This window comes from Nannobrachium achirus, assembly GCF_963921795.1.
Source record: "Nannobrachium achirus genome assembly, chromosome: 7".
In the NCBI taxonomy this organism is placed as follows: Eukaryota; Metazoa; Chordata; class Actinopteri; order Myctophiformes; family Myctophidae; genus Nannobrachium; species Nannobrachium achirus.
In genome coordinates, this window is record NC_137816.1 from 68,461,416 (window position 1) to 68,484,443 (window position 23,028).

A 23,028-nucleotide genomic window follows, 5' to 3' on the forward strand; every position below is an offset into this window, starting at 1 on the left:
CCTGAGAATGTCTGACCTCTCATGGCACTACGCAGGGCAGGGGAGTCCTTTTCCCTGAGTCATCCTATTATGACCACATACCTCCACCTTCTCCCTGAGTCATCCTATTATGACCACATACCTCCACCTTCTCCCTCAGTCATCCTATTATGACCACATACCTCCACCTTCTCCCTGAGTCATCCTATTATGACCACATACCTCCACCTTCTCCCTGAGTCATCCTATTATGACCACATACCTCCACCTTTTCCCTCAGTCATCCTATTATGACCACATACCTCCACCTTCTCCCTGAGTCATCCTATTATGACCACATACCTCCACCTTCTCCCTGAGTCATCCTATTATGACCACATACCTCCACCTTCTCCCTCAGTCATCCTATTATGACCACATACCTCCACCTTCTCCCTGAGTCATCCTATTATGACCACATACCTCCACCTTCTCCCTGAGTCATCCTATTATGACCACATACCTCCACCTTTTCCCTCAGTCATCCTATTATGACCACATACCTCCACCTTTTCCCTCAGTCATCCTATTATGACCACATACCTCCACCTTCTCCCTGAGTCATCCTATTATGACCACATACCTCCACCTTCTCCCTGAGTCATCCTATTATGACCACATACCTCCACCTTCTCCCTGAGTCATCCTATTATGACCACATACCTCCACCTTCTCCCTCAGTCATCCTATTATGACCACATACCTCCACCTTCTCCCTGAGTCATCCTATTATGACCACATACCTCCACCTTCTCCCTGAGTCATCCTATTATGACCACATACCTCCACCTTTTCCCTCAGTCATCCTATTATGACCACATACCTCCACCTTCTCCCTCAGTCATCCTATTATGACCACATACCTCCACCTTTTCCCTCAGTCATCCTATTATGACCACATACCTCCACCTTTTCCCTCAGTCATCCTATTATGACCAAATACAGTACCTCCATCTTCTAAGGGCCCTATTTTCATCCATGCTGAAGCCTAAACCCGTAAACGTCTTTGCCTGTTGTTTTTCTTTTCTTTTTTTTACTATTTTGAAAAAAAAAACATTGGCATCAAAAACATCAAAACTCTGGCCCTAAGTGTCCAGCCCTCCCTCTCTCTCTCTCCTGTGCCAGTCTGTATACTGAATGTTCCTCTCTCTCCCATGCCCACTGTGCCAGTCTGTATAATGTCTCTCTGTGTCTCCATACCAGTCTGCAGTGGGTCATGACTACCAGATGAAGCTGTCTAAACATTGCTCCCAGACTGACACCTCCAAGGGCTTCGGGGGGAAGTTTGGAGTTCAGGCCGACCGCGTGGACCAGGTACGATCTGTCTGTTAGACTGATGAGTTAACCCATTTAGGGCATAGAATTATTGAATGCTTTAACCGGTGAAAAATAGCAGATATACAAGCTCACAGCGCGGCACCGAGTGCCCCGCTGCGAGCTTGTAGATCTGCTATTTTTGAAAAAGTCGTGAAAATGTGTGCATATCTTTGAATATATGTATTTTTCAAAGTGAACGTTTGTAACTCAAATTTTGCTTCTGGGGGGTCCCTGGAACTAAATATTTTGAGATGGGGTTCCGTGGCCAAATACATATCATTTTGGGGGTCCTTCAAATGAAAAGGTTTGAGAACCACTGACATAGTAGTCTCTCAAGAACAGACTAACTGAGCTCCAGTTAAGTGAAAAGGACCTTTTCTTTGACGATGGCTGGCCAGATTGCTGACATAGAAACATAGGTTTTTCAAAAAACCTTGGCTTAGAAGGATTCAAAAGACACTTATAGAATCGGGTCAAAATTCTAATGTTCAATTTTTTTTCAAAAATAGATCTACAAGCTCACAGCGCGGCACTCGGTGCCGCGCTGTGAGCTTGTATATCTGCTATTTTTCAATAGTTAAAGCATAACATAATGATACACAATATAGTGTACCAGTTCTGAATGGGTTAAAGGATCTCAAATTGTACCAGTGAACTGTCATGACACTGTACCTTTTCCTATGCAAACTAATAGTCTTCAGTCAATCAAAACACCTTTTCACTTGAATGAACCCCATAACTCTGAGTCCATTTGGTTTCATTTGGAATGTAACCGTACAGACCTGTAAGGTTCCATGTCTACACTGTTGACTGTTTGAATGAATACAATGACAATAGTGGTGGTTATATTTTCTTAAATGTGTAAACTTGACTCTTATTAGGACACTTACAGGTACATTTTCCTTTTTGGTTGTAAAATCTTTTACACATCTGTAGAGTCATATAAGAATCAGGATAGCCTGCTGTAACTGTCCATCTGTGGATGTGATGTTCATATTGTTCTGTCTCTCTATGTGAATGTGATGTTCATATTGATCTCTCTCTGTGTGATTCCAGTCTGCTGTTGGCTTCGAGTACGCTGGGAAGACAGAGAAACACGCCTCACAGAAAGGTGACGTCACATCCATGAATTATTATTCCTGCTCCATATGACCAGTTATTAGCCTGTATTACTAGTTAATAACCTATATGACCAGTTATTAGCCTGTATTACTAGTTAATAACCTATATGACCAGTTATTAGCCTGTATTACTAGTTAATAACCTATATGACCAGTTATTAGCCTGTATTACTAGTTAATAACCTATATGACTAGTTATTAGCCTGTATTACTAGTTAATAACCTATATGACCAGTTATTAGCCTGTATTACTAGTTAATAACCTATATGACTAGTTATTAGCCTGTATTACTAGTAGTTATTAGCCTCTATATGACCAGTTATTTGCCTCCATGTCACTAAGCATTAGCTCAATGGTTTTCTTTATCAGGGGTGCTTTTATATACCACTTATATCTGCTATTTTTTTAACACTCCGGATGCTGACGACGCGTGCACACGTTACACTCTTTGATGTCTCTGTGCCGTCGACGCGTCTGATAGGGTTTTATATTAAACCGTAGCTTGATGACTGGGGCAGCCGCGGCTGAAGAGAAACACTCCAATTCCCACAATGCAACGGGAGATAACATGATCAGGACGTCTGGTTTCCTTATTGCAGGCCAGTGTTATGAGATTCACAAAAGTGCATTTATCTCGTAATCTAACTCAAAAGCACTGATGACCAGCGAATGTCATGTTTCTGTTCTGAATGAAAGAAAATACACAAACTCACAAAGTGTGCCTGTAAGGATTTGATGAGTGGTTGACTTGTAGATCTGTGATCACTGTTTGGTCTGCCTCTGTCTGTGGCCTGGTGCCTTCCAGCCTATCACAGCCTGGATGATTAATTACACCGAAAGTAGCCGATCTACAAGCTCAGGGTGCTCAAAGTCAAAATGAGTCTTTTAGTAACGGTGGTTTATGTTGCTGTGCAGACTACTCCACAGGGTTCGGGGGTCGCTACGGGGTGCAGGCCGACCGCGTGGACCAGAGTGCCATGGGCTTCGACTACCAGGGCAAGACGGAGAAACACGACTCACAGAAAGGTTTGTAGTCTTCTTCCTCTCCTCCTCTCCTCTCCTCTCCTCTCCTCTCCTCTCCTCTCCTCTCCTCTCCTCTCCTCTCCTCTCCTCTCCACCCCACCTCCCTGTCAACCAGGACAGAACACACGCTTGCCACACTTTTCTACACTGCTCCCCGTAGCCCCCCCCCCCCCCCCCCCCCCCCCCCCCCCTTTAGTCCATGGGCCATACGAGATGTCGCTCTCGGAAAGGTGGCAAAAGGTTATCATGCATTTTATAAAAGCTCTATATCTGTAGATTATATTTTGGTATGATAACCCTTTCTGAGACACAGCTAAATTGGTGTTATCAGCTGCTAGAGTTGGTGTCTCATTAACTTTACTATACTGGGAAAATAATCTGCTTCTGGGTCAAACCATTTTTTTTTTCATGATTCTGAATCCATTGCAAGCATGTGTTTTGCCCGAAAAACATTCCTTGGGCTAAAAACGGACCCCACAAAACTATGGGGAGCAGTGTAGAAAGAAGTGAATAGGTGTGTGTGTGTGTGGCGCTCACACACACACACACACACACACACACACACACACACACACACACACACACACACACACACACACTAAAGAATGTCCTGGGAGCGTCTGAGCTTGCAGCTCCTTGCAGGTCCAGACTCATCAGGTCTGCATTAGTTTACAGTCTCAGCCGTTTGGCTGCTTTCACAACCAGGCTGCAACAAACAGACATAATGCTTCTTCATCAGCGATACTCAGGGCTTTGTTTGAACTGGATCTCTCATCAGCTGCTTTGCATTGATGTGGTGTGATTATTGTCTGTGTAAATCCTATAGGCTGTTGTCAGTGTGGGATGAATAGCTTTGTATATGTTTTGGATTAGTGCCTACCATATAGTAAGGGTATTTTATAAGATATTTGACCAATCTGCGAACTAAATCGTTACCAAGAAATGTCTTCACCAATGTGTTTCTAAAGGTGTGTAATAATATGTACTAAAAGGTTGAAATTCAACTCCCGGGGGAAACCTCATAAAAAAAACTGATTTGTGTTTGTGTCCCATTAATTTACTATACAGGAAAAAAATACAAAAAAAAAAATGCTTTAAGTATCATGTGAGGGGTCAAACTAGGGCTTTTTCATGATACTGAATCCATTGCAAGCATTTGTTTTGCATGAAAAACATTCCTTGGGCTAAAAACGGACCCACAAAACGATGGTTTATTGATGAATCATCACTTGTCACCGTTTTGTAGGGGCCATTTGTAGCCCATGGAATGTTTTTCGTGCAAAACAAATGTTTGCAATGGATTCAGCATCATGAAAAACCCATAGTTTGACCCCTCACATGCTACTTAAAGCATGTTTATTTTTTATATTCTTTTCCTGTATAGTAAATGAATGTGACACAAACACGAACCATTTTTTGTATGAGGTTTCCCCCAGGAGTTGAATTTCAACCTTTTAGTACATATTATTACACACCTTTAGAAACACATTGGTGAAGACATTTATTGGTTTTACTTCGCAGATTTTCTTATGTTCCCCTTACTAAACATACCCTACAGCAGGGATACTCAAACCTCTATGCCAGTGGGCCACATTACAAAAATGTCAAGGGGCCGCGGGCCAGTTGACAAATGATATTACTTGAAAACGTCTCTCTTTTATTTGCTTTATTTCCACATAACATAAGACAAGTGAATAATGTGCATTATTTTATGGCTTGGAAATCCATTTATATTCTGTCAATGATACAATTTGTATTTTGTACTACCGTAATCAAAGTAATTTGATACATTTTCTCTCTTTAATAATTCTGTGCAATTAGCATATTCCACACAAACACTAAAACATACTAATGTACATGTGTCTGCTATGTGTCTGTGTTGTCGTCGATCTGTCTGCCTGGCTGCAATCGAGGTAAATTTGCTTTCAAGATGTTTTGTCCATTACAGTATCTCTGGAATGGAAGGTCCAATCTGCTCAGTTTATAGCTTGTTGGAATGCGTGACCTAGAGAACATTAAGTTGGTGGGCCAGTCAAAATTGTGCCGGCCCACGGGCCGGAGTTGAGTATCACTGGCCTACAGTACGGGCAGCGGTGGATCAGGGGTAGAGTGGCCGGTAGAGTGGTCAGATGGAGAACCGTGAGGTTCCTGGCCTTGCATAGTTTCCTCCTCCATCACATTCACCCAATCTATGTAAAGCTCCTTGGAATAAAGTGATATATACTATAAATCCGTTTACCATTTACTACAAGACTTGGACATAGATTTCAAATAGACTTTCATCAAGACTAAAACGTCTACTGCTATGACTCACTACTGAACACAGTTTGTCCCAGAAGAATCCTTTTTAGAGGTCAACTCCTATCAGGGGAAATTAGAAGAAGAAAAAAACACTTTGAGCAGAAACAGAAGCAGCTTATTGGCCACAGCTGCCGTCTAGAGCAGACCACGTACACATGGATGCAATGTGTACATCAGCACGTGTGTGTGATCATTGGATGTTGTCTCAATAACAAGCAGGTGGTCAGACTGGTCACACGTCAAGACCACCTGCCTTACCTTACCCATCAAAAATGGCTAAAGTGTCTAAACAAAGAAAAGCAGATGCAGAATGCCGGGTTTTCAACCATTTTTTTTACTGCCAAGTATTTATTTGCTGAAGTCCGGAGGTAAAGCCATGTGTCTAGTTTGCGGGGTGCACCGGCTCTCCACAACATTTTCTGTTGTTCATGTGGCCCCATGGGAAAAGAAATTGCTCACCCCTGGTCTAGAGAAAGTGTCTGTGACAGTGAAATGGTTTACACATAGTGCTGCTGTGTAAGGCTGACATGTGCTTGATGTGAAAGTGTTTTAGTTCAGTCCTCTCTGCAACATTCTGTTGTTTTCTCCTTGTGCTGACTCGCTGAGACCAGGCCGGTGCACACACACACACACACATCAAAGGGGGCTTGAGCCCCTGCCCTTAGGGGCGGCAGTGGCTCAGGGGTAGAGATTCCGTCATTAGAACACAAAGGGTTCCCAGTTCGATCCCGAGTTAGTGTGGAAGAGTCCTTGAGCAAGACACTGAACCCCTAACTGCTCCTGATGAGCAGGTTGGTGCCAAGCATGGTTTCCTCTGCTATCGGTGTGTGAATGTAATGAATGTGTGTGTGAATGGGTGAATGTTATGCACTAGTCTATGTAAAGCATTGCGTTGGAATAAAGCACTATTATTCATGTATATTCATTGTCATCATCAGATTACACCAAGGGTTTCGGTGGGAAGTTCGGGGTGGAGACGGACAAAGTGGACAAGAGCGCCATGGGCTTCGAGTACCAGGGCAAGACGGACAAGCACGAGTCTCAGAAAGGTTGGTATCACATGACACACGCACTGGGCATGGAGCCATAAAAAAGAGAATACCCTTGCAATAATGATTGCTTGATTTTACTTCATTGTGAAATCAAATTATCCTTTGTCATTTACACCATATCTCTGCACCAAAACCTGCCCATTTACAAGCCTGTTGTGAGCACACACAGGGGCGTCACAACGGGTAGGAAAGTGGGACTGAGTTACCGGGGCCCAAGGTGTAGGGGCCCTAATAACTTTATCTATTGAAAAATAGCAGATATACAAGCTCACAGCGCGGCACCGAGTGCCGCGCTGCGAGCTTGTAGATCTGCTATTTTTGAAAAGTTGTGAAAATGTGTGAAAATCTTTGAATATTATGTATTTTTTAAGCAAACATTTCTAACTCAAATTCTGCTTCTGGGGGTCCCTGGAACTAAATATTTTGAGATCGGGGTCCGTGGCCAAATACATATCATCTTGGGGGTCCTTGACATAGGTTTCTTGCACACATTTTCACGTTTTTTCAAAAATAGCAGATATACAAGCTTGCAGCGCGGCACTCGGTGCATATCTGCTATTTTTCAATAGTTAACATTCTTGGGGGGCCCGCAGTGAATCCCTTTACCCAGGGCCCAGAATTTGGTGTGACGCACACACACACACATAGCTGAGATGCTGTGCCTGTAGCTTCTTGTTCAGAACACCACACATGCTTTCTTCTCTGATTGGCTAAGCTGTACCTTGTAGATCACATCTATAACACACACATGTGTTAAAGATGCAGTATTAGATTCATAATTTTCCGTATGTAAAGTTTAATCTGATGGCCTTCCTGCCCTGCCATTTGACCTTGTGTGCCCTCAAAGATCTATCGTACCAAAGGTCAAGTGACCCTAAATGACCCAAGGCAGACAGACACTCTTATCAGGATAGAATGAACACAGAGGTCTGGGTTTGTCTGTTTGGCTCCGGTTGATCATCAGATAATGTGAAATGATGTGGCAGCCAGCCATGACCCATGACGCTTTTAAAATAAAAGATAATGCCTCTCCATTTATGAGTGTTATATTCCTGTGTGTGTGTGTGTGTGTGTGTGTGTGTGTGTGTGTGTGTGTGTGTGTGTGTGTGTGTGTGTGTGTGTGTGTGTGTGTGTGTGTGTGTGTGTGTGTGTGTGTGTGTGTGTGTGTGTGTGTGTGTGTGTGTGTGTGTGTGTGTGTGTGTGTGTGTGTGTGTGTGTGTGTGTGTGTGTGTGTGTGTGTGTGTGTGTACAGACTACGTGAAGGGTTTCGGGGGTAAGTTTGGCGTGCAGACGGACAGACAGGATAAGTCTGCTCTGGGATGGGACCACCAGGAGAAACTACAGCTGCACGAGTCCCAGAAAGGTACGACGTCAACACACATCCATGTAACACAACATGCACATATCACAAAGACCTAACTGTACACGGAAAACTAGCTTTGGTCCAGAGAGTCAGCTGCACTGACACTCTGACAGACCCTTTGATAAAGGACTAGACCGGGATTTCTCAGCCCCTACCAGCGCTCAACTTGAGTCAAAATAAACTAAAGTACTTCACAAATCACAGTTTAGGCATAGTTTACAGTTTAGGCATTTAGCAGACGCTTTTAATCCAAAGCGACTTGCAATAAGCAGATAAAAACATCACAGTAATAAACAAGATAATATGTCAGTACATCAACAGCAATATAACAAATGCAAATTGATATCTATCTAGAAAAAACACAATATAATCAAAAAACCTAAAAAACAATGCTAACTAGCTTCATGTATGGTCATTGATTTTTCAGTAGTGCTAAGGGTTTAGGTGGAGTCACCAAACCAAAGGTAGTTTTGCGTTGTTGAAAGTCTATTCTCCGCGGTGGGGAACCTCTCAGCACCAAACCCACCCATTTCTTTCATGAAATAAAACGCATCCAACTCGACCGACCGACGCTTATTTCCGGGTTGTGAACCGTTGTGTCTGCGGTGGCCGCTGGGTGGCTCGAGGTGGGTGCGTTTTATTTCATGACAACAATAATGTATTTTACAGAGTGGGTGGGGTGCTGAGGGGTTCACCACCGTGGAGAATAGACTTTCAACAACGCAAAACGACCTTTGGTTTGGTGAGTAGTGAAGTAGTTTAGTTTATTTTGACTCAAGTTGAGCGCTCGTAGGGGCTGAGAAATCGCGGTCTAGTCGTTTAGCGACAGGTCTCTCTGGACCAGAGCTAACGGAAAACCATCCTATTGACGGGGCGGTGAAGCAGATTGTTTAGTGCAGTGGTCTTCAACAGGGGGTCCGGGAACCCTAGCGGGTCCTCAGAGTTACTACAGGAGGGGGGGGCACCAAATCCTTGTGTGATAGGATAGTTATTTTGAACAACTTGAACCCTCGCATCCCTATTCTGAGGAGAACTTTAGCCAAAAATAGCAGATCTACAAGCTCTCAACGCCTCGCAGTGCGAGGCGTTGAGAGCTTGTAGATCGGTCCCTGAATTCATGACACCAGGGCTCCTCACGTTGTGAGCAGCTCATGAGCTGCACAAATGTCAATTAGTAGTTTGGCAACCTGAGAAGAGGCGTGAATGGAAGTAGACTGGAAACAAATCACGGATTTTAAATATTTAATCCATACATGCATAATACATAATGGCCTCTATTATGTTCTGTTGAAGTGCTATGCAGCCTAACCATGCAGCTGTTGGGTCACCCCTGATATTGCTTTTAATTACTTATTTTTAATTGCTTGTAACTGGGTCATCAGTGGCCTAACATGTAGGCCAAGTCAGAATGGAAGAGAAATGAATTCACGCATAAAAATAAACTGTTAGCATGTTTCATAGCACATAGACGAAGTAGGCCTTTATAAAATGTATCTTTCATTAGACTACAGACCCACATTTAATGATTTATTTTATACCTCTGGGACCATAATCTACACTGAAAGATTCTTAGTGGACAAATGGAACCAAATGGACCCTTAAAGGTCAGTTTAGTTGTCCACTCCCAGAGTTACAGACCCGTAAGGGTCCATTTGGTTCCATTTGTCCACTCTCAGAGTTACAGACCTGTAAGGGTCTTAGCCGATCTACAAGCTCACAACGCGTTGTGAGCTGTACAAGCCATATAATATTCCCGACATTGTCATACTAAAGTGACTTCTTTCCGCGACACAAATAAGGAGAAAATAAACTTTATTATCGCCCTCTCTTTGTCCCAGCAACCTGGGATCTATAACCAGTAAACAGAACGTTTGGATCTATAACCAGTAAACAGAACGTTTGGATCTAGAACCAGTAAACAGAACGTTTGGATCTATAACCAGTAAACAGAACGTTTGGATCTAGAACCAGTAAACAGAACGTTTGGATCTAGAACCAGTAAACAGAACGTTTGGATCTAGAACCAGTAAACAGAACGTTTGGATCTAGAACCAGTAAACAGAACGTTTGGATCTAGAACCAGTAAACAGAACGTTTGGATCTAGAACCAGTAAACAAAACGTTTGGATCTAGAACCAGTAAACAGAACGTTTGGATCTAGAACCAGTAAACAGAACGTTTGGATCTAGAACCAGTAAACAGAACGTTTGGATCTAGAACGTGCGCAAGATTTGTTGTCAAGACGCCGGTGCCCACTTAAGGGCCATTTATAGTTACGTATGGTTGATTTTGTGTACGTTTTGGGTGAGGAACTACGTACGGTAACTCTGTTGCCATGCATAGTAGACATGCACGTTATTTATGTGCCGACCCGCTCTCCGCTCCAATTCTGCTCCCGTTTGCGTCCGCGCGCCACATGAAGGTGGTTCTCACACGTGTAAAAACCGAAGCATTTAGCCAAAATATGTAGAACCACAGATCTTTGACCCGCCGTGATGTTTGGTACAGTATAAATACGTGGTAACAGTCTGGACTGGATCTGCTGTCTGTCGGCAACATTATCGCCGTAAATGGGTACAAGTTTAACCACATGGATGCGGACCCGGAGAAGGCTAATTATAACAAAACACACGTACACACCCGCTCATATATTGAACATAATTCCCAAGTAATAAATGAGCCGCATCATCATCTCTTCTTGTGTGTGCCTCGCTGTCTGTGCTCAGCTGATGACTGTTGATGCGTGATGAGTGAGGAGTCGAGGCGTCCTCTTCAAGTGGTTGTGTAACGACCTTTTTTCCGTTTCTTGATCAAATATATTTATTATTGGGACACACAGTTTGTGAACCGCTGTTAGAGCAGAGTTAAAGTAATTTTAATCACTACTGCGCCTATGTTTTATAACGGTGGCCATGGGTACTTCTTGCTACAGATATACATCTTGTACGTTCAGTCCGTCCAGTTGGGTGCTGTCCGTAAGCGTCCGTATACGGATCTAAATCATCCGGAGTACGGAGGCTTGGGAGACAGACCGGATCAACCGGACGGAATTTGTCTCACCCTCCGTTGCTTATGTATTCCTGTGGTTCTTATGTACTACTATGCATGGTACTTTAGGAGGCTGTTTGTAGGATTTGTGGACCATCTTGCACTGTAGTGGATCCAACCAGGCTGCCCTATCTGGTGTATTAAATGTCTTTGGTTTCACTTCCTCCTATGGCTCTGATGTGGTCACAGTGTGGCTGGTAGTTGGAGGTTGATAACTTCCTCATTGTGGTGGAGGAACACATTACTGTAGCACATGGCTTTACTGCTGCTAACAATGAATGCAGCCTTCTCATGTACAGACACTTCAAATGGAACTTATACTGTGTTAAAAAAAAATATCTTTCATTTCTAGCTTACCAGCACTGGTAACTAAGCCTTGCAAACTTGTAGATCTGCTGTTTTCACAGAATGTGTGTTGTCCCATAACAGGGACTCACAGTTCAAGTGGTAATGTTGTGGCAGCTAACAAACATGTAGTGTTGTTTGTAGAACCCCCCCCCCCCCCCCCCCCCCTCATGTCAATAAAGACATGCCATCTCTGGTTTACTTTAGTGATGGGCAATCCCGTTCATTTCAGTGAACGGATCATTTCGTTCACGGTAATGATCCGTTCAAATGATCCATTCAAATAATTTGTTCAAATGATTCGTTCATAGCGCGATCGTCCCGTGAAAAACACAATCGCGGGAGGGGGCTATTAGTGGGAGGGGCGGGGGTGTGAACGAAAGTGTGAACGACCCGTTTCAGGGATTTGAACGAATCGTTCACGAGTCATGCTAATGATTCGATTCTTATGAACGAATCACTCATGAACGACACATCACTAGTTTACTTCCCATATCTGAAGAAGGCGGAGGCTTTTATTTCATGAGGCAGGAATCAGGTTGCAGTGTTATTATTCATTCCAGTGAGAGAGTGAAGGTGAACACAGCTTCTGATCCATTCTGTAGCTCTAGGCTCACTGAACAGAATACTGGACCTCATCCTCACAAAGACACACAATACTCCCAAGATGGTCAGACAAATCAATAGAACACGTACTTCATTATCGACCCCAGCAACACACTCTTGCGGGATCCTGCACCAGTAAACTTTGGACGCTTGCGAGATCAAACGGCGTCCACTTTACTGTAGGAGACCATCTGTAGGGTTTGAAGACCATTTCACCTCTAGTGGCTCCTATTGGGATGTTGTATCTTCATACATTTGTCTCAGATAAAAATAAGAAATGGACTTTCTATGTGTAGAATGTTGTTCAGGTTTCTATGTCTTGTTTCTCTGTGTCTTGAGTCCTAGCAGGAATACCAGCTGTGTGTCTGTCTGTATCTGTGTCTCTGTTATACAGTGTATGTGTGTCCGTCTCTATGTATATCCATGTGTATCTATGTATCTCTGTGTGTCTCGGTGTGTCTCTATGGCTCTGTGTCTCTCTGTATGTCTCTATGTGTGTCTCTATGTTTCAGACTATAAGCGTGGGTTTGGACCTCAGTACGGGTCAGATGGTGACAAACAGGACCGCTGTGCTCTGGGCTATGAACACATGGAGAACCTGTCTCAGCATGGCTCTCAGAAAGGCACTGAACCCCCCCTTAAACCCCCCTAAACCTCCCTAAACCTAGCCCCCCGCCCCCTCCCCAAACACATGGAGAAGCTCACAGAAAGTTAATTCAGTTGTATATCGCAATACGTATCGAACCGCAATATATCGTGATACAATTTTATCGTGACCCAAGTGTTCTGATACGTATGGCATCGTCAAGTTCTTGCCAATACCCATCCCTAATTAACTGAAACGTTCTACAATTACAATATCATGTGATAAATTGCATGGTGTCAGAATGGCATAGAATGTCATACTTGGTCGATACCAATATACCAGCATTTTAGGCTGTATGGACAGCTGATCCCCATACTGGCATGGAAGAAACTCTACCTGCTATGTTTCACACTCGCACGCACACCCACCTGTTATGTTGCTAACATTTAAATTTTATAATCAGGGTTCCCACGGTCATGAAATTCCTGGAAATATTTTGAAATTAGAAAAATATTTTTCCAGTACTGGAAACGTTTTGGAATTGATCAAGGGTCCTGGAAGGTCCTGGGAAAAATAGCTATGCATTGTCTTTGGTTATTGATTTTGTTAATACCTCTGAAATGACAAATTAAACTTTGGCCAAATCGTCAAATATTAGAGGCAGAAATTGTGAAAATAGCAGATCTACATGCAAGGCGTTGTGAGCATGTAGATCTGCTATTTTCACAATAAAACCGTGTTATACAAAATTCCTCAACTCTTAGTGCTCATCAGGGTGGGGGATGGGGGGGGTCCCCAGTTCAAATATGATTTCGGGGGTCACGGCCTGAAAAGGTTGAGAACCACTGGCATACACTACCTGTCTTTGGGCATTGCGCATAGGAGTAAGCGACTCGTTATTGAGATTAATTATTGTTATATAGTCCTGGAAATCGGGTTAAATATTCTGGAAAGAATTTGGAAAAGTTTTGAAAATAAATTGGTAAACATGTATGGGAACCCTGTATAATAAACACACACATGGCTGACCCACCCTCCCTCCCAACCACAGACCTGGCCTGCAGAGCTGTTGTGATCCCAATGATCGCTGAATGCCAACATTCTCCTCTCCTCAGCCCTCCTGCTGTTTTCTATTGTCTTGTCTTGTCTTGTCTTGTCATGTCTTGTCTTGTCCTTATGTTGTCCTGTGTTTTTGTGCTTGTTGCGTCACCTCTGCTCCAACCACAGAATCACTGTCTGAAGGGCTGTCACAATTATTACATAATCGTCTAATCGTGATAATTTGACATTATCGCAATTATTTTGTCATAATCGTCATAATCGTGAATGTTGAAAAATTTTCCGAAATAGTGGAAATAGCAGATCTACAAGCTCACAACGCGTCGCATCGCGACGCGTTGTGAGCTTGTAGATCTGCTATTTCCACTATCAAAGTTATTTTTTGATAGTAGTAGTTTTTGATAGTAGACAGTAAGTTGTCAAATATGTCAGTAATTTCTTTGTATATTTAGGTTATGTGTCATATCTACCATGTACAACTTCAAAGCCTAAAAGGCAAACAGAAATGTAATTATCAACGACAAAAACACAATTAAATCGTTAATCGCCAATTATTTGAGTGACAATTAATGGTCATGTAAAATGTCATATTGTGACAGCCCTACCTGCAGAGCTGAAACAGGCTCTGATCCCAGAAGGTTCACCACCCTGTCTCAGATCTGATCCCAGAAGGTTCACCACCCTGTCTCAGATCTGATCCCAGAAGGTTCACCACCCTGTCTCAGATCTGATCCCAGAAGGTTCACCACCCTGTCTCAGATCCATTCAGCTCTGGAATCACTGCCGTCCAGTTGAAACCTTCTGTCCAATTTAGTTCTCCTTTCTTTAATTATTATTATTTAAAAGAGTGCAAATAGGCGATCAAGGTGCGACACGTTGTGAGCTTGTGCATCTGCTATTTTCACAGCTTTTGCGTGACCCTCTTGTATGATGAAAATGTACACCCTTCGTTAATTTATGACATAACAAGTTGAAACATAGAGATACGGTATGAGGTTTCTGCACGCCATCGATGAAATACCAGAGCATGGTTTTGATCCACAGAACAGACTTTCTGTTTGATCTGTTTGGATCATAAAGGAGTTAAGATAGCCGTGGACTGAGCTACAACACCATGACCTTTTATTCATTCAGAACGGGTACACAGTATTGTGTATCATTATTTTATGCTTTAACTATTGAAAAATAGCAGATATACAAGCTCGCAGCGAGCTTGTAGATCTGCTATTTTTGAAATCTTTTGAGTCTTTTGAATCCTTCTAAGGTTTTTTGAAAAACCCATGTTTCTATGTCAGCAATCTGGCCAGCCATCGTCAAAGAAAAGGTCCTTTTCTCTTAAATGGAGCTCAGTTAGTCTCTTCTTGGGGGACTACTATGTCAGGGTTCTCAAACCTTTTCATGTGAAGGACCCCCAAAATGATATTTATTTGGTCACGGACCCCCATCTCAAAATATTTAGTTCCAGGGACCCCCCAGAAGCAAAATTTGAGTTACAAGCGTTCGCTTTCAAAATACATATATTCAAAGATTTGCACACATTTTCACAACTTTTTCACAAATAGCAGATCTACAAGCTCGCAGTGCGGCACTCGGTGCCACGCTGTGAGCTTGTATATCTGCTATTTTTCACTGGTTAAAGCATTCAATAATTCTAGGCCTAAATGGGTTAAATCACCTGATCTATTTATTTATATTCACACATTATTAATATTATGTATTTTTGTATTTATATTTCCCAGATTATTCACACGGATTTGGAGGGAAGTTTGGGGTCCAGAAGGACAGGATGGATAAGGTAAGGGGTGTGTGTGTATGGGCGTGCGCACACAAACTGACGTGTACATGCATGTGTGTAGTGTATAGTAGGGCATTCACCAAATATTCGAATATTCGAATATCAAGGTCACTATTCAGCTTTGTTCACCGAAGTCGCATATTCGCTTATTTTATTTTTTTATTTTTATTGTTTTCTCTTTAAAAAAAAATATATAGTTTAGTTTATAAAGCCTGGCTAGATAGGAAGTCATAAGAATGAGTTGTCAGTGCCCCTGGTGGATGAATTTGTTAATGCTCTATACCAGGGGTTCTCAAACCTTTTTAGGCCGTGACCCCCTAAATAAACATATTTGAACTGGCGACCCCCACCCTGACAAGCACTTGGAATTGTAGGTATTACATTTAATGTGACTCGGTTCCACAGATAAATATTGTGAATATAGCAGATCTACATGCTCACAACGCCTCGCAATGCGAGGCGTTGTGAGCATGTAGATCGAGCATGTAGATTGTAGAATAGTAGATCGACTATTCGAATACTTTGAGGTTGAATAATTCGAATACTAAAACTCACTATTCGTGAATGCCCTAGTGTATACAATGTCCAGCTGGGTCCAAACGGTAGCCAGCTGTATGTGCACACATCTGTGTGCACGTGAAGATGGGCGGGGTAAAGTAAAATGTTCGATCACACACGTTCTGTCTCTATACTTGAGCAGCTTTCTCCAGATGAAAACACCATGTTTACTTGGATAAAGCAATTAATTAATCTCTTTCTCTGTCAATTCAATTCAAAGGAGTTTTATTGACATGAGAAAACACAGGTTGACATTGCCAAAGCAAGTGTCAGAAATATAATAAAAACTGTTGAAAATGGGGAATATAATATAAACAGTTGGAGGGGGTACAGCATTGTGTAAACAGAGCTGTGTCACATGTTATTTATACAGGGTGTAAAGATTTGTGAAACAAATAGCAGCAATCCTTTGCAGCACTTTGGAACAAATAGCAGCACTTATTTTTTTCTCTAAACTATTGAAGTAGTATAGTCTACAGCAGGGTCAGCAACCTTTTTGAAATGAAGTGCCATGTTTTTATTGTCTAGATCAGGGGTCTTCAACAGGGGGTCCGGGACCCCTAGGGGGTCCTCAGAGTTACTACAGGGGGTCCTCCAAATCTTTGTGTGATAGAAGCTTTTTTCCCTCCTTTTTTATATTAACCGCCGTATATTCGGAGAACTTTAGCCAAAAATAGCAGATCTACAAGCTCACAGCGCCTCGCGCTGCGAGGCGTTGTGAGCTTGTAGATCTGCTATTTTTGGCAAAAAGCTTTGATGTAGAGGAGAAAAGGAGCAAAAATGGCCTCTGCAATCCTCTGGTGAGCCCAAAGAATCACATGAGGCACACACGCGATTACTAGATGGAGTGAAAGGTCAAGTTTATTAAGTATTGACGGTTCAAGTGGTTAAATATCTGAAAACACAAATTGACATGAATCCAAAATACACTGATGACTGTGCAGTCAAACGATGAAACTATATGGAATCTATGAACAGGTAGTGGGGGTCCCTGCTTCATCTCTCTCTCAACTAAGGGGTCCTTGGCCTGAAAACGTTGAAGACCCCTGGTCTAGATAGTCTGTGTGCCATGTCAACATAAATTCTAATGACACCCCACAAACATTCTGACTTATTTTAATTGGCAGGATAACCAGCAACCCACCTATCTCCCCGACCCCCTCCCCTGTCAGAGTTCAGAGTTTTAATGAATGTACCAGACTTATATGCAGGATGTAATTTGCTGTAAATTAGTTGACTTAATTTAATTGACCAATTGTTTAAAGGACAACTTTAGTTTTTTTACAACGAGGGTTCATATTTTAGATTGTGATTAGAGAAAAGAAAAGATGAGTGTTAAAATGTTTTCATTTTCTGCTTTCTATTGTTTTAGTGATTTTAGTATTTTGATGTCAGTGGGTGGAGGCATGCGTACAAGTGGCTAAATATGTATTTTTAGACGCACTAAGCCGGCAATGTCTTTGTTACTATTTACCCCAGCCTCCATAAGTCACATCTGCCCATGGAAGATTGCAGTGCATCTTGGGAATGGGCTTATTGTGTCTAAAAATACATATTTAGACACTTGCATGCATGCAAATCAAAATCATTAAAATCACTAAACGATAGAAAGAAGTAAATGAAAACATTTTAACGCTCATCTTTTATTTTCTCTAAAATATGAACCCACACTGCTGCCAGTGTGTCAGTGATCACCCTCCTCCCCTGTGCCAATGTTGGCACCCTGCCTAAGGTTGCATAGCCCTGATCTACAGGAACAAAAGCCTCAGATTTAAAATGCATATAAATAGGGCTGTCACGATTATGACATTTTACATGACGAATAATTGTCACTCAAATAATTGCGATTAACAATTTAATTGTGTTTTTGTTTTTGTCTTTGACAATTACATTTCTGTTTGACTTTTAGGCTTTGAATTTGCACATGGTAGATATGACACATAACCTAAATATACAAAGAAATTACTGACATATTTGACAACTTTATACTTAAAAAAGAACATTGATAGTGGAAATAGCCGATCTACAAGCTCACAACGTGTCGCGAGGCGTTGTGAGCTAGGTGATCTGGTATTTCCACTATTTTTTACTTAAAAAAAAAATGCATGAACATGAACAATTTTCAACATGGAAACGATATGACGATTATGAAAAATAATCGCGATTATGTCAAATAATTGCGATTAGACGATTATGTAATAATTGTGACAGCCATACATATAAAGACAGCAGCTCTGTTTATGTGCAGTAGGTCTAGAGGTCACTCAACGGGTTGCAGTCCTCTGTCAACGCCCTTGGTTCTGTGTCTGCCTGGGTGCTTCTCAGTGGAGGTCCCTGCTTGTGCACTTCTACACTAAAGCTTGCATCCTCATGCGCTACTAATAAACACATGTTTTTTGGAGCTTGTAGAAACAGGGCTTAAAACTGGTCCAAAGCAATCTTTTTGTTAAACACACTTTAAACTACAGTTGTTTATCTTTTTTGCATAAAGCCTCATCTGTATTTTTATGTCAGTTACTGTACCTACACTGTTTTGTCAGTTCTAGTTTTTATGTTTGATTCCTGAGTTTGTCCTGAACTGTGTTTCAGAGCGCTGGGACCTTTGAGGAGGTGGACAAGCCCAGCTCAGCCTACCAGAAGACCAAGGCTGTGGAAGCAGGTGAGAGCAAGAGTCCTTCCAGATGAACCCAGAGGGTTCCCACGGACATGAAATTCCTGGAAATATTTTGAAATTAGAAAAATATTTTTCCAGTACTGGAAAGGTTTTGGAATTGATCAAGGGTCCTGGAAGGTCCTGGAAAAAATAGCTATGCATTGTCTTTGGTTATTGATTGTGTTAACTCATTTGCTGCTATGGCCGAAAATCCCGAAAAAATCCTGTTGTACCGCCCTGCCATGCCCGTAGAACCCGGAAATTTTGACCCCAAAAAATGTAGTAGGCATGATAGCAAGTTTAACCCCCATAGCAACCCCATCTTTCAAACATGGCAGCCATCTTTGTTTACATTTTAGGAAAACATAATGGCTGCTATCTCATGAATGCCTGAACGGATTTCCATTCGGATTTTTTTGTTTGAAAGCTGTGAGCAATGTGGACACACGTGGTGCATTATCTAGGCATGGGTGTGCATGATCCGTGCACTATGAATTACATGGAAGTCTATGGAGACAGGGGGAGAGTACGAAGGTATTGTTAAATGGCAGCAAATGAGTTAATACCTCTGAAATGACAAATTAAACATGGGCCAAATTGTCAAATATATAGAGGCAGAAATTGTGAAAATAGCAGATCTACATGTAGATCTGCTATTTTCACAATAGAAACGTGTTATACAAAATTCCTCAACTCTTAGTGCTCGTCAGGATGCCGGGGTCCCCAGTTAAGACATGATTATTTCAGGGGTCACGGCCTGAAAAGGTTGAGAACCACTGGCATACACTACCTGTCTTTGGGCATTGAGCATAGGAGTAAGCGACTTGTTATTGAGCTGAATTATTGTTATATAGTCCTGGAAATCGGGTTAAATATTCTGGAAAAGTTTTGGAAAAGTTATATCAGGGGTTCCCAAACTTTTTTGTCTCAGGGCACCCCATACATATCTTTTTAAATCCGAGGCACCCCTACATTATAATTTCCACTCCCAGCACCTTATATTTATAGCATATTGTCGTTGTCGGGTGGAAACCTTGAATGTCCAAAACCGTTCGTTTTGTATTTATCATCTATAAAATGTACTAAACTAGTGAAAACGGCAGATCTACAAGCACACAACGCCTCACGATGCGAGGCGTTGTGTGCTTGTAGACACTAGTAGTCGGCTGTTTTCACTAGTTTTGTGCGACAGAGGTTTCTGCCCGACAGTGACGATATTTTAGTGATTATGTTGCGAGGAAAACGTTGAGATAACAGCCATTCTGGTTAGAACTGACTGAAAATAACTTTGTACTTCAAGTTTAAAATGATATGAAAATATTTCTTCAAGTGTCCAAATATTATCAAATGATCTCGTGGCACCCCTGGACTGCCGTCGCGGCACCCCAGGGTGCCCCGTCACCCACTTTGAAAACTCCTGGCCCCCCCAGAAGCAAATATTTGACTTACAAATGTTCAGTTAAATATATATATATATATATATATATATATATATATATATATATATATATATATATGTGTATATATATATATATATATGTATATATATATATATATATATATATATATATATATATATATGTATATATATATATATATGTATGTGTATATTCAAAGATTTGCACAAACAAAATCATGAAAAAAAGCAGATCTACAAGTTCGCAGTGCTATGTTTTAATGGCTAAAGCATAAGATAATGGGGGTTAAAAAGTGACACAGATTCCAGGTTGCCCCAGGGGGGTCCAGGGGGAAAATCCGCCTAAAATGTATGCCCAAATTGGAACAGTTGTGGACACAAAACTACAATGATTGTGGTTACTCTTGACTCACCAAATGTCAGCTAACCCCTGAAAATTCACAAATGCAGTGTAAAACATCACATTTCTCTTACCACATTGTCCTGCTGTGATCATTTACCAAGGAAAAGATGATTGAAAAAGACTTCCGCCTATGAAAAATGTGCCTTCTGAATAGTGAATGAGCCTCAAGACCTCATTGAAAACATATATAGTGAATAGAGAAATTGTTCACCAAGGTGTCATCAATTGATAGGCAAAATTGTATGGCTATATTCCAAACTATGTAAACTCTACAGATGTTTTAGTGAGAGTAGTGCTGTAATATTAGTAATGTTAAAGTATAGGGTGAAAAATGATAAAAACAATAAGTAGTGATAATACTGTACTGTATGAGTAATGTATGGATGAGAAGTACAGTGGCAGCTGATTACTATGCTGTAGGCCCACTGTAACAATAATCAACAATGACATTGTAGTTTGATTTGGTCTCTATTGATTTATTGACAGCTGTTCAGAGGTCAACACCTTTCAATGGGGTTCAAGAGGTTAATGTGTTAATGTCTGTGTCCCCACACCAGAGGGCAGCAGCACGGGCAGCATCAAGGCGCGCTTTGAGAACATGGGCAAGCAGAAGGAGGAGGAGGACAGGAAGAGAGCGGAGGAGGAGCGAGCCCGACGGAACGCCAAGGAGCGTCAGGAGCAGGAGGAGGCCCGTCTGGCCAAAGGGAGGCAGGAGGAAGAGGAGGCCCGTCTGGCCAAAGGGAGGCAGGAGGAGGAAGAAGAGGAGGCGCGCCGCAAGCTGGAGGCCACGCCCCCCAAAGCCCCCTCCCCTGCCCCCCCCGCCGCCGCCCCAAGCCCCACCCCCAGCCCCACCCCACCTGTCAGTCAGCCAGCTGAAGCTCCTCCCACCATAAAGCAGGTGAGAAATGGCAAGACTCCGCTTTACCTCCCATATCTGTGTGAAGAAGGTTGACACCTTTTTGGGCTAGAAAATGTCCGGGCAAAATCATTACACAACATCACAGGAAAATAATGTTATGGTTAGGGCTTTTCTTTGTGTAATGGCATTAGTTTTACTGGCCCAAACGGGCAAGTGGAAGCTGCCTTCTGCTGGCCTGGAGGGTCTAAATAGTATTTCCGTTTATAATGTAACTCACACAGTCTACTCCTCACATTCTACTATACTTGGAGGGACATTTGGTTCTTGACAAATGTTCTGCCCAACCCGGCTACAGGCGTGTTTACTCTGGTTAACGGTGCTCTGCCACGGCTGAGTTAGAGCTGTCAGTTTCCCTCTAAATTATAATATTTAGAGGGAATATCCTTTTTTTTAATAAGATTTTCGAAAATAGTTGAATATGTTATATAATATATAATTATATTAAATAATGTATAGTTGTACAATAATAAACACATAATATGTGCGCATAATCAGCTATAACAGGCTGGGAGCTAAGCTAAGCTACAAGCCCTCACCACATTGCATCATTGACGGGCTGTGGGCTTGTAGATCGGCGGAGGCGTGGCTAGCAGCTTTAGCTAGCTGTCTGTCACGGCACGCTGCGTGTCTGTCCAGTGTACCAGAACCAGACTGCAACCTAACTAAACATCATAACATAACTACGGCCATACTCTACCCTGATTGGTCGAGGACTGGCTGGCCACCTCTGAAAACAGAATCTAGCTATGCCCGTAACGCGGGCCATGGTGGAAGTCCTTATATGGTCAGCACACATTCTAGTGAGGAGAATGAATGGAAAATGTACCAATTATATTTTTATTTGAATAAAATACAATCACTGAATATACCTTTAAGGGGGGAAACGGCAGGAGAAATAGCTAACCAGCTAATACTATGAAGAAATAGCTTCAGGTTTGTATGCAGCAGAGGGAGACGCAGTCTTCTCTGGACTGCATGCAGTGTGGTGTCGGGTGTCTCACACACACACACACACACACACACACACACACACACACACACACACACACACACACACACACACACACACACACACACACACACCCCTCAGCAGCAGTGGTTTAATGTGAGGTGAAATGTCTCCCCCTGGTGTCCATATCAGGAGGCTGCAGTCTACGAGGCTGTGGAGGAGAACGGGGAGAAGGAGGCGGAGCCTGTGGTCAAGGAGGAGGAGCTCTACCAGAACCCTGATGAGAGCGTAGCGGCAACAGGTGAGACCCTATGGACCCTATAGAACCCTATATAGACCCTTATAGAACCCTATATATAGAACACTTTAGAACCTATAGGACCCTGTTTCTAACCCTAACCCTCTACCACGACCGCATATTTCCCGGTGAACCTAAGCACAACGGTGTGGGCCGATGGGCAAGGAGGGTCGCGAGCTTATGAGAAACAACCATA

General features: G+C 42.3%; 1 protein-coding gene across 7 annotated transcripts in view; it reads left to right on the forward strand.

Moving 5' to 3' along the window:
- Positions 1-23,028, forward strand: part of cttn (cortactin) — a 44,922-nt gene that overhangs the window by 12,489 nt on the left and 9,405 nt on the right. For all 7 annotated transcript variants that reach the window (XR_013962215.1, XR_013962216.1, XR_013962217.1 and 4 more), the window contains exons 5-13: positions 1,222-1,332; positions 2,392-2,446; positions 3,373-3,483; positions 6,720-6,830; positions 8,086-8,196; positions 15,580-15,635; positions 18,783-18,852; positions 21,224-21,564; positions 22,727-22,835. Coding sequence is in view for 1 of the 7 variants with exons in the window: in XM_080730724.1 (XP_080586850.1) it covers positions 1,222-1,332; positions 2,392-2,446; positions 3,373-3,483; positions 6,720-6,830; positions 8,086-8,196; positions 15,580-15,635; positions 18,783-18,852; positions 21,224-21,564; positions 22,727-22,835 (1,075 nt within the window). In the remaining 6 variants the exon portion in view is untranslated. The remainder of the gene's footprint in view (positions 1-1,221; positions 1,333-2,391; positions 2,447-3,372; positions 3,484-6,719; positions 6,831-8,085; positions 8,197-15,579; positions 15,636-18,782; positions 18,853-21,223; positions 21,565-22,726; positions 22,836-23,028) is intronic.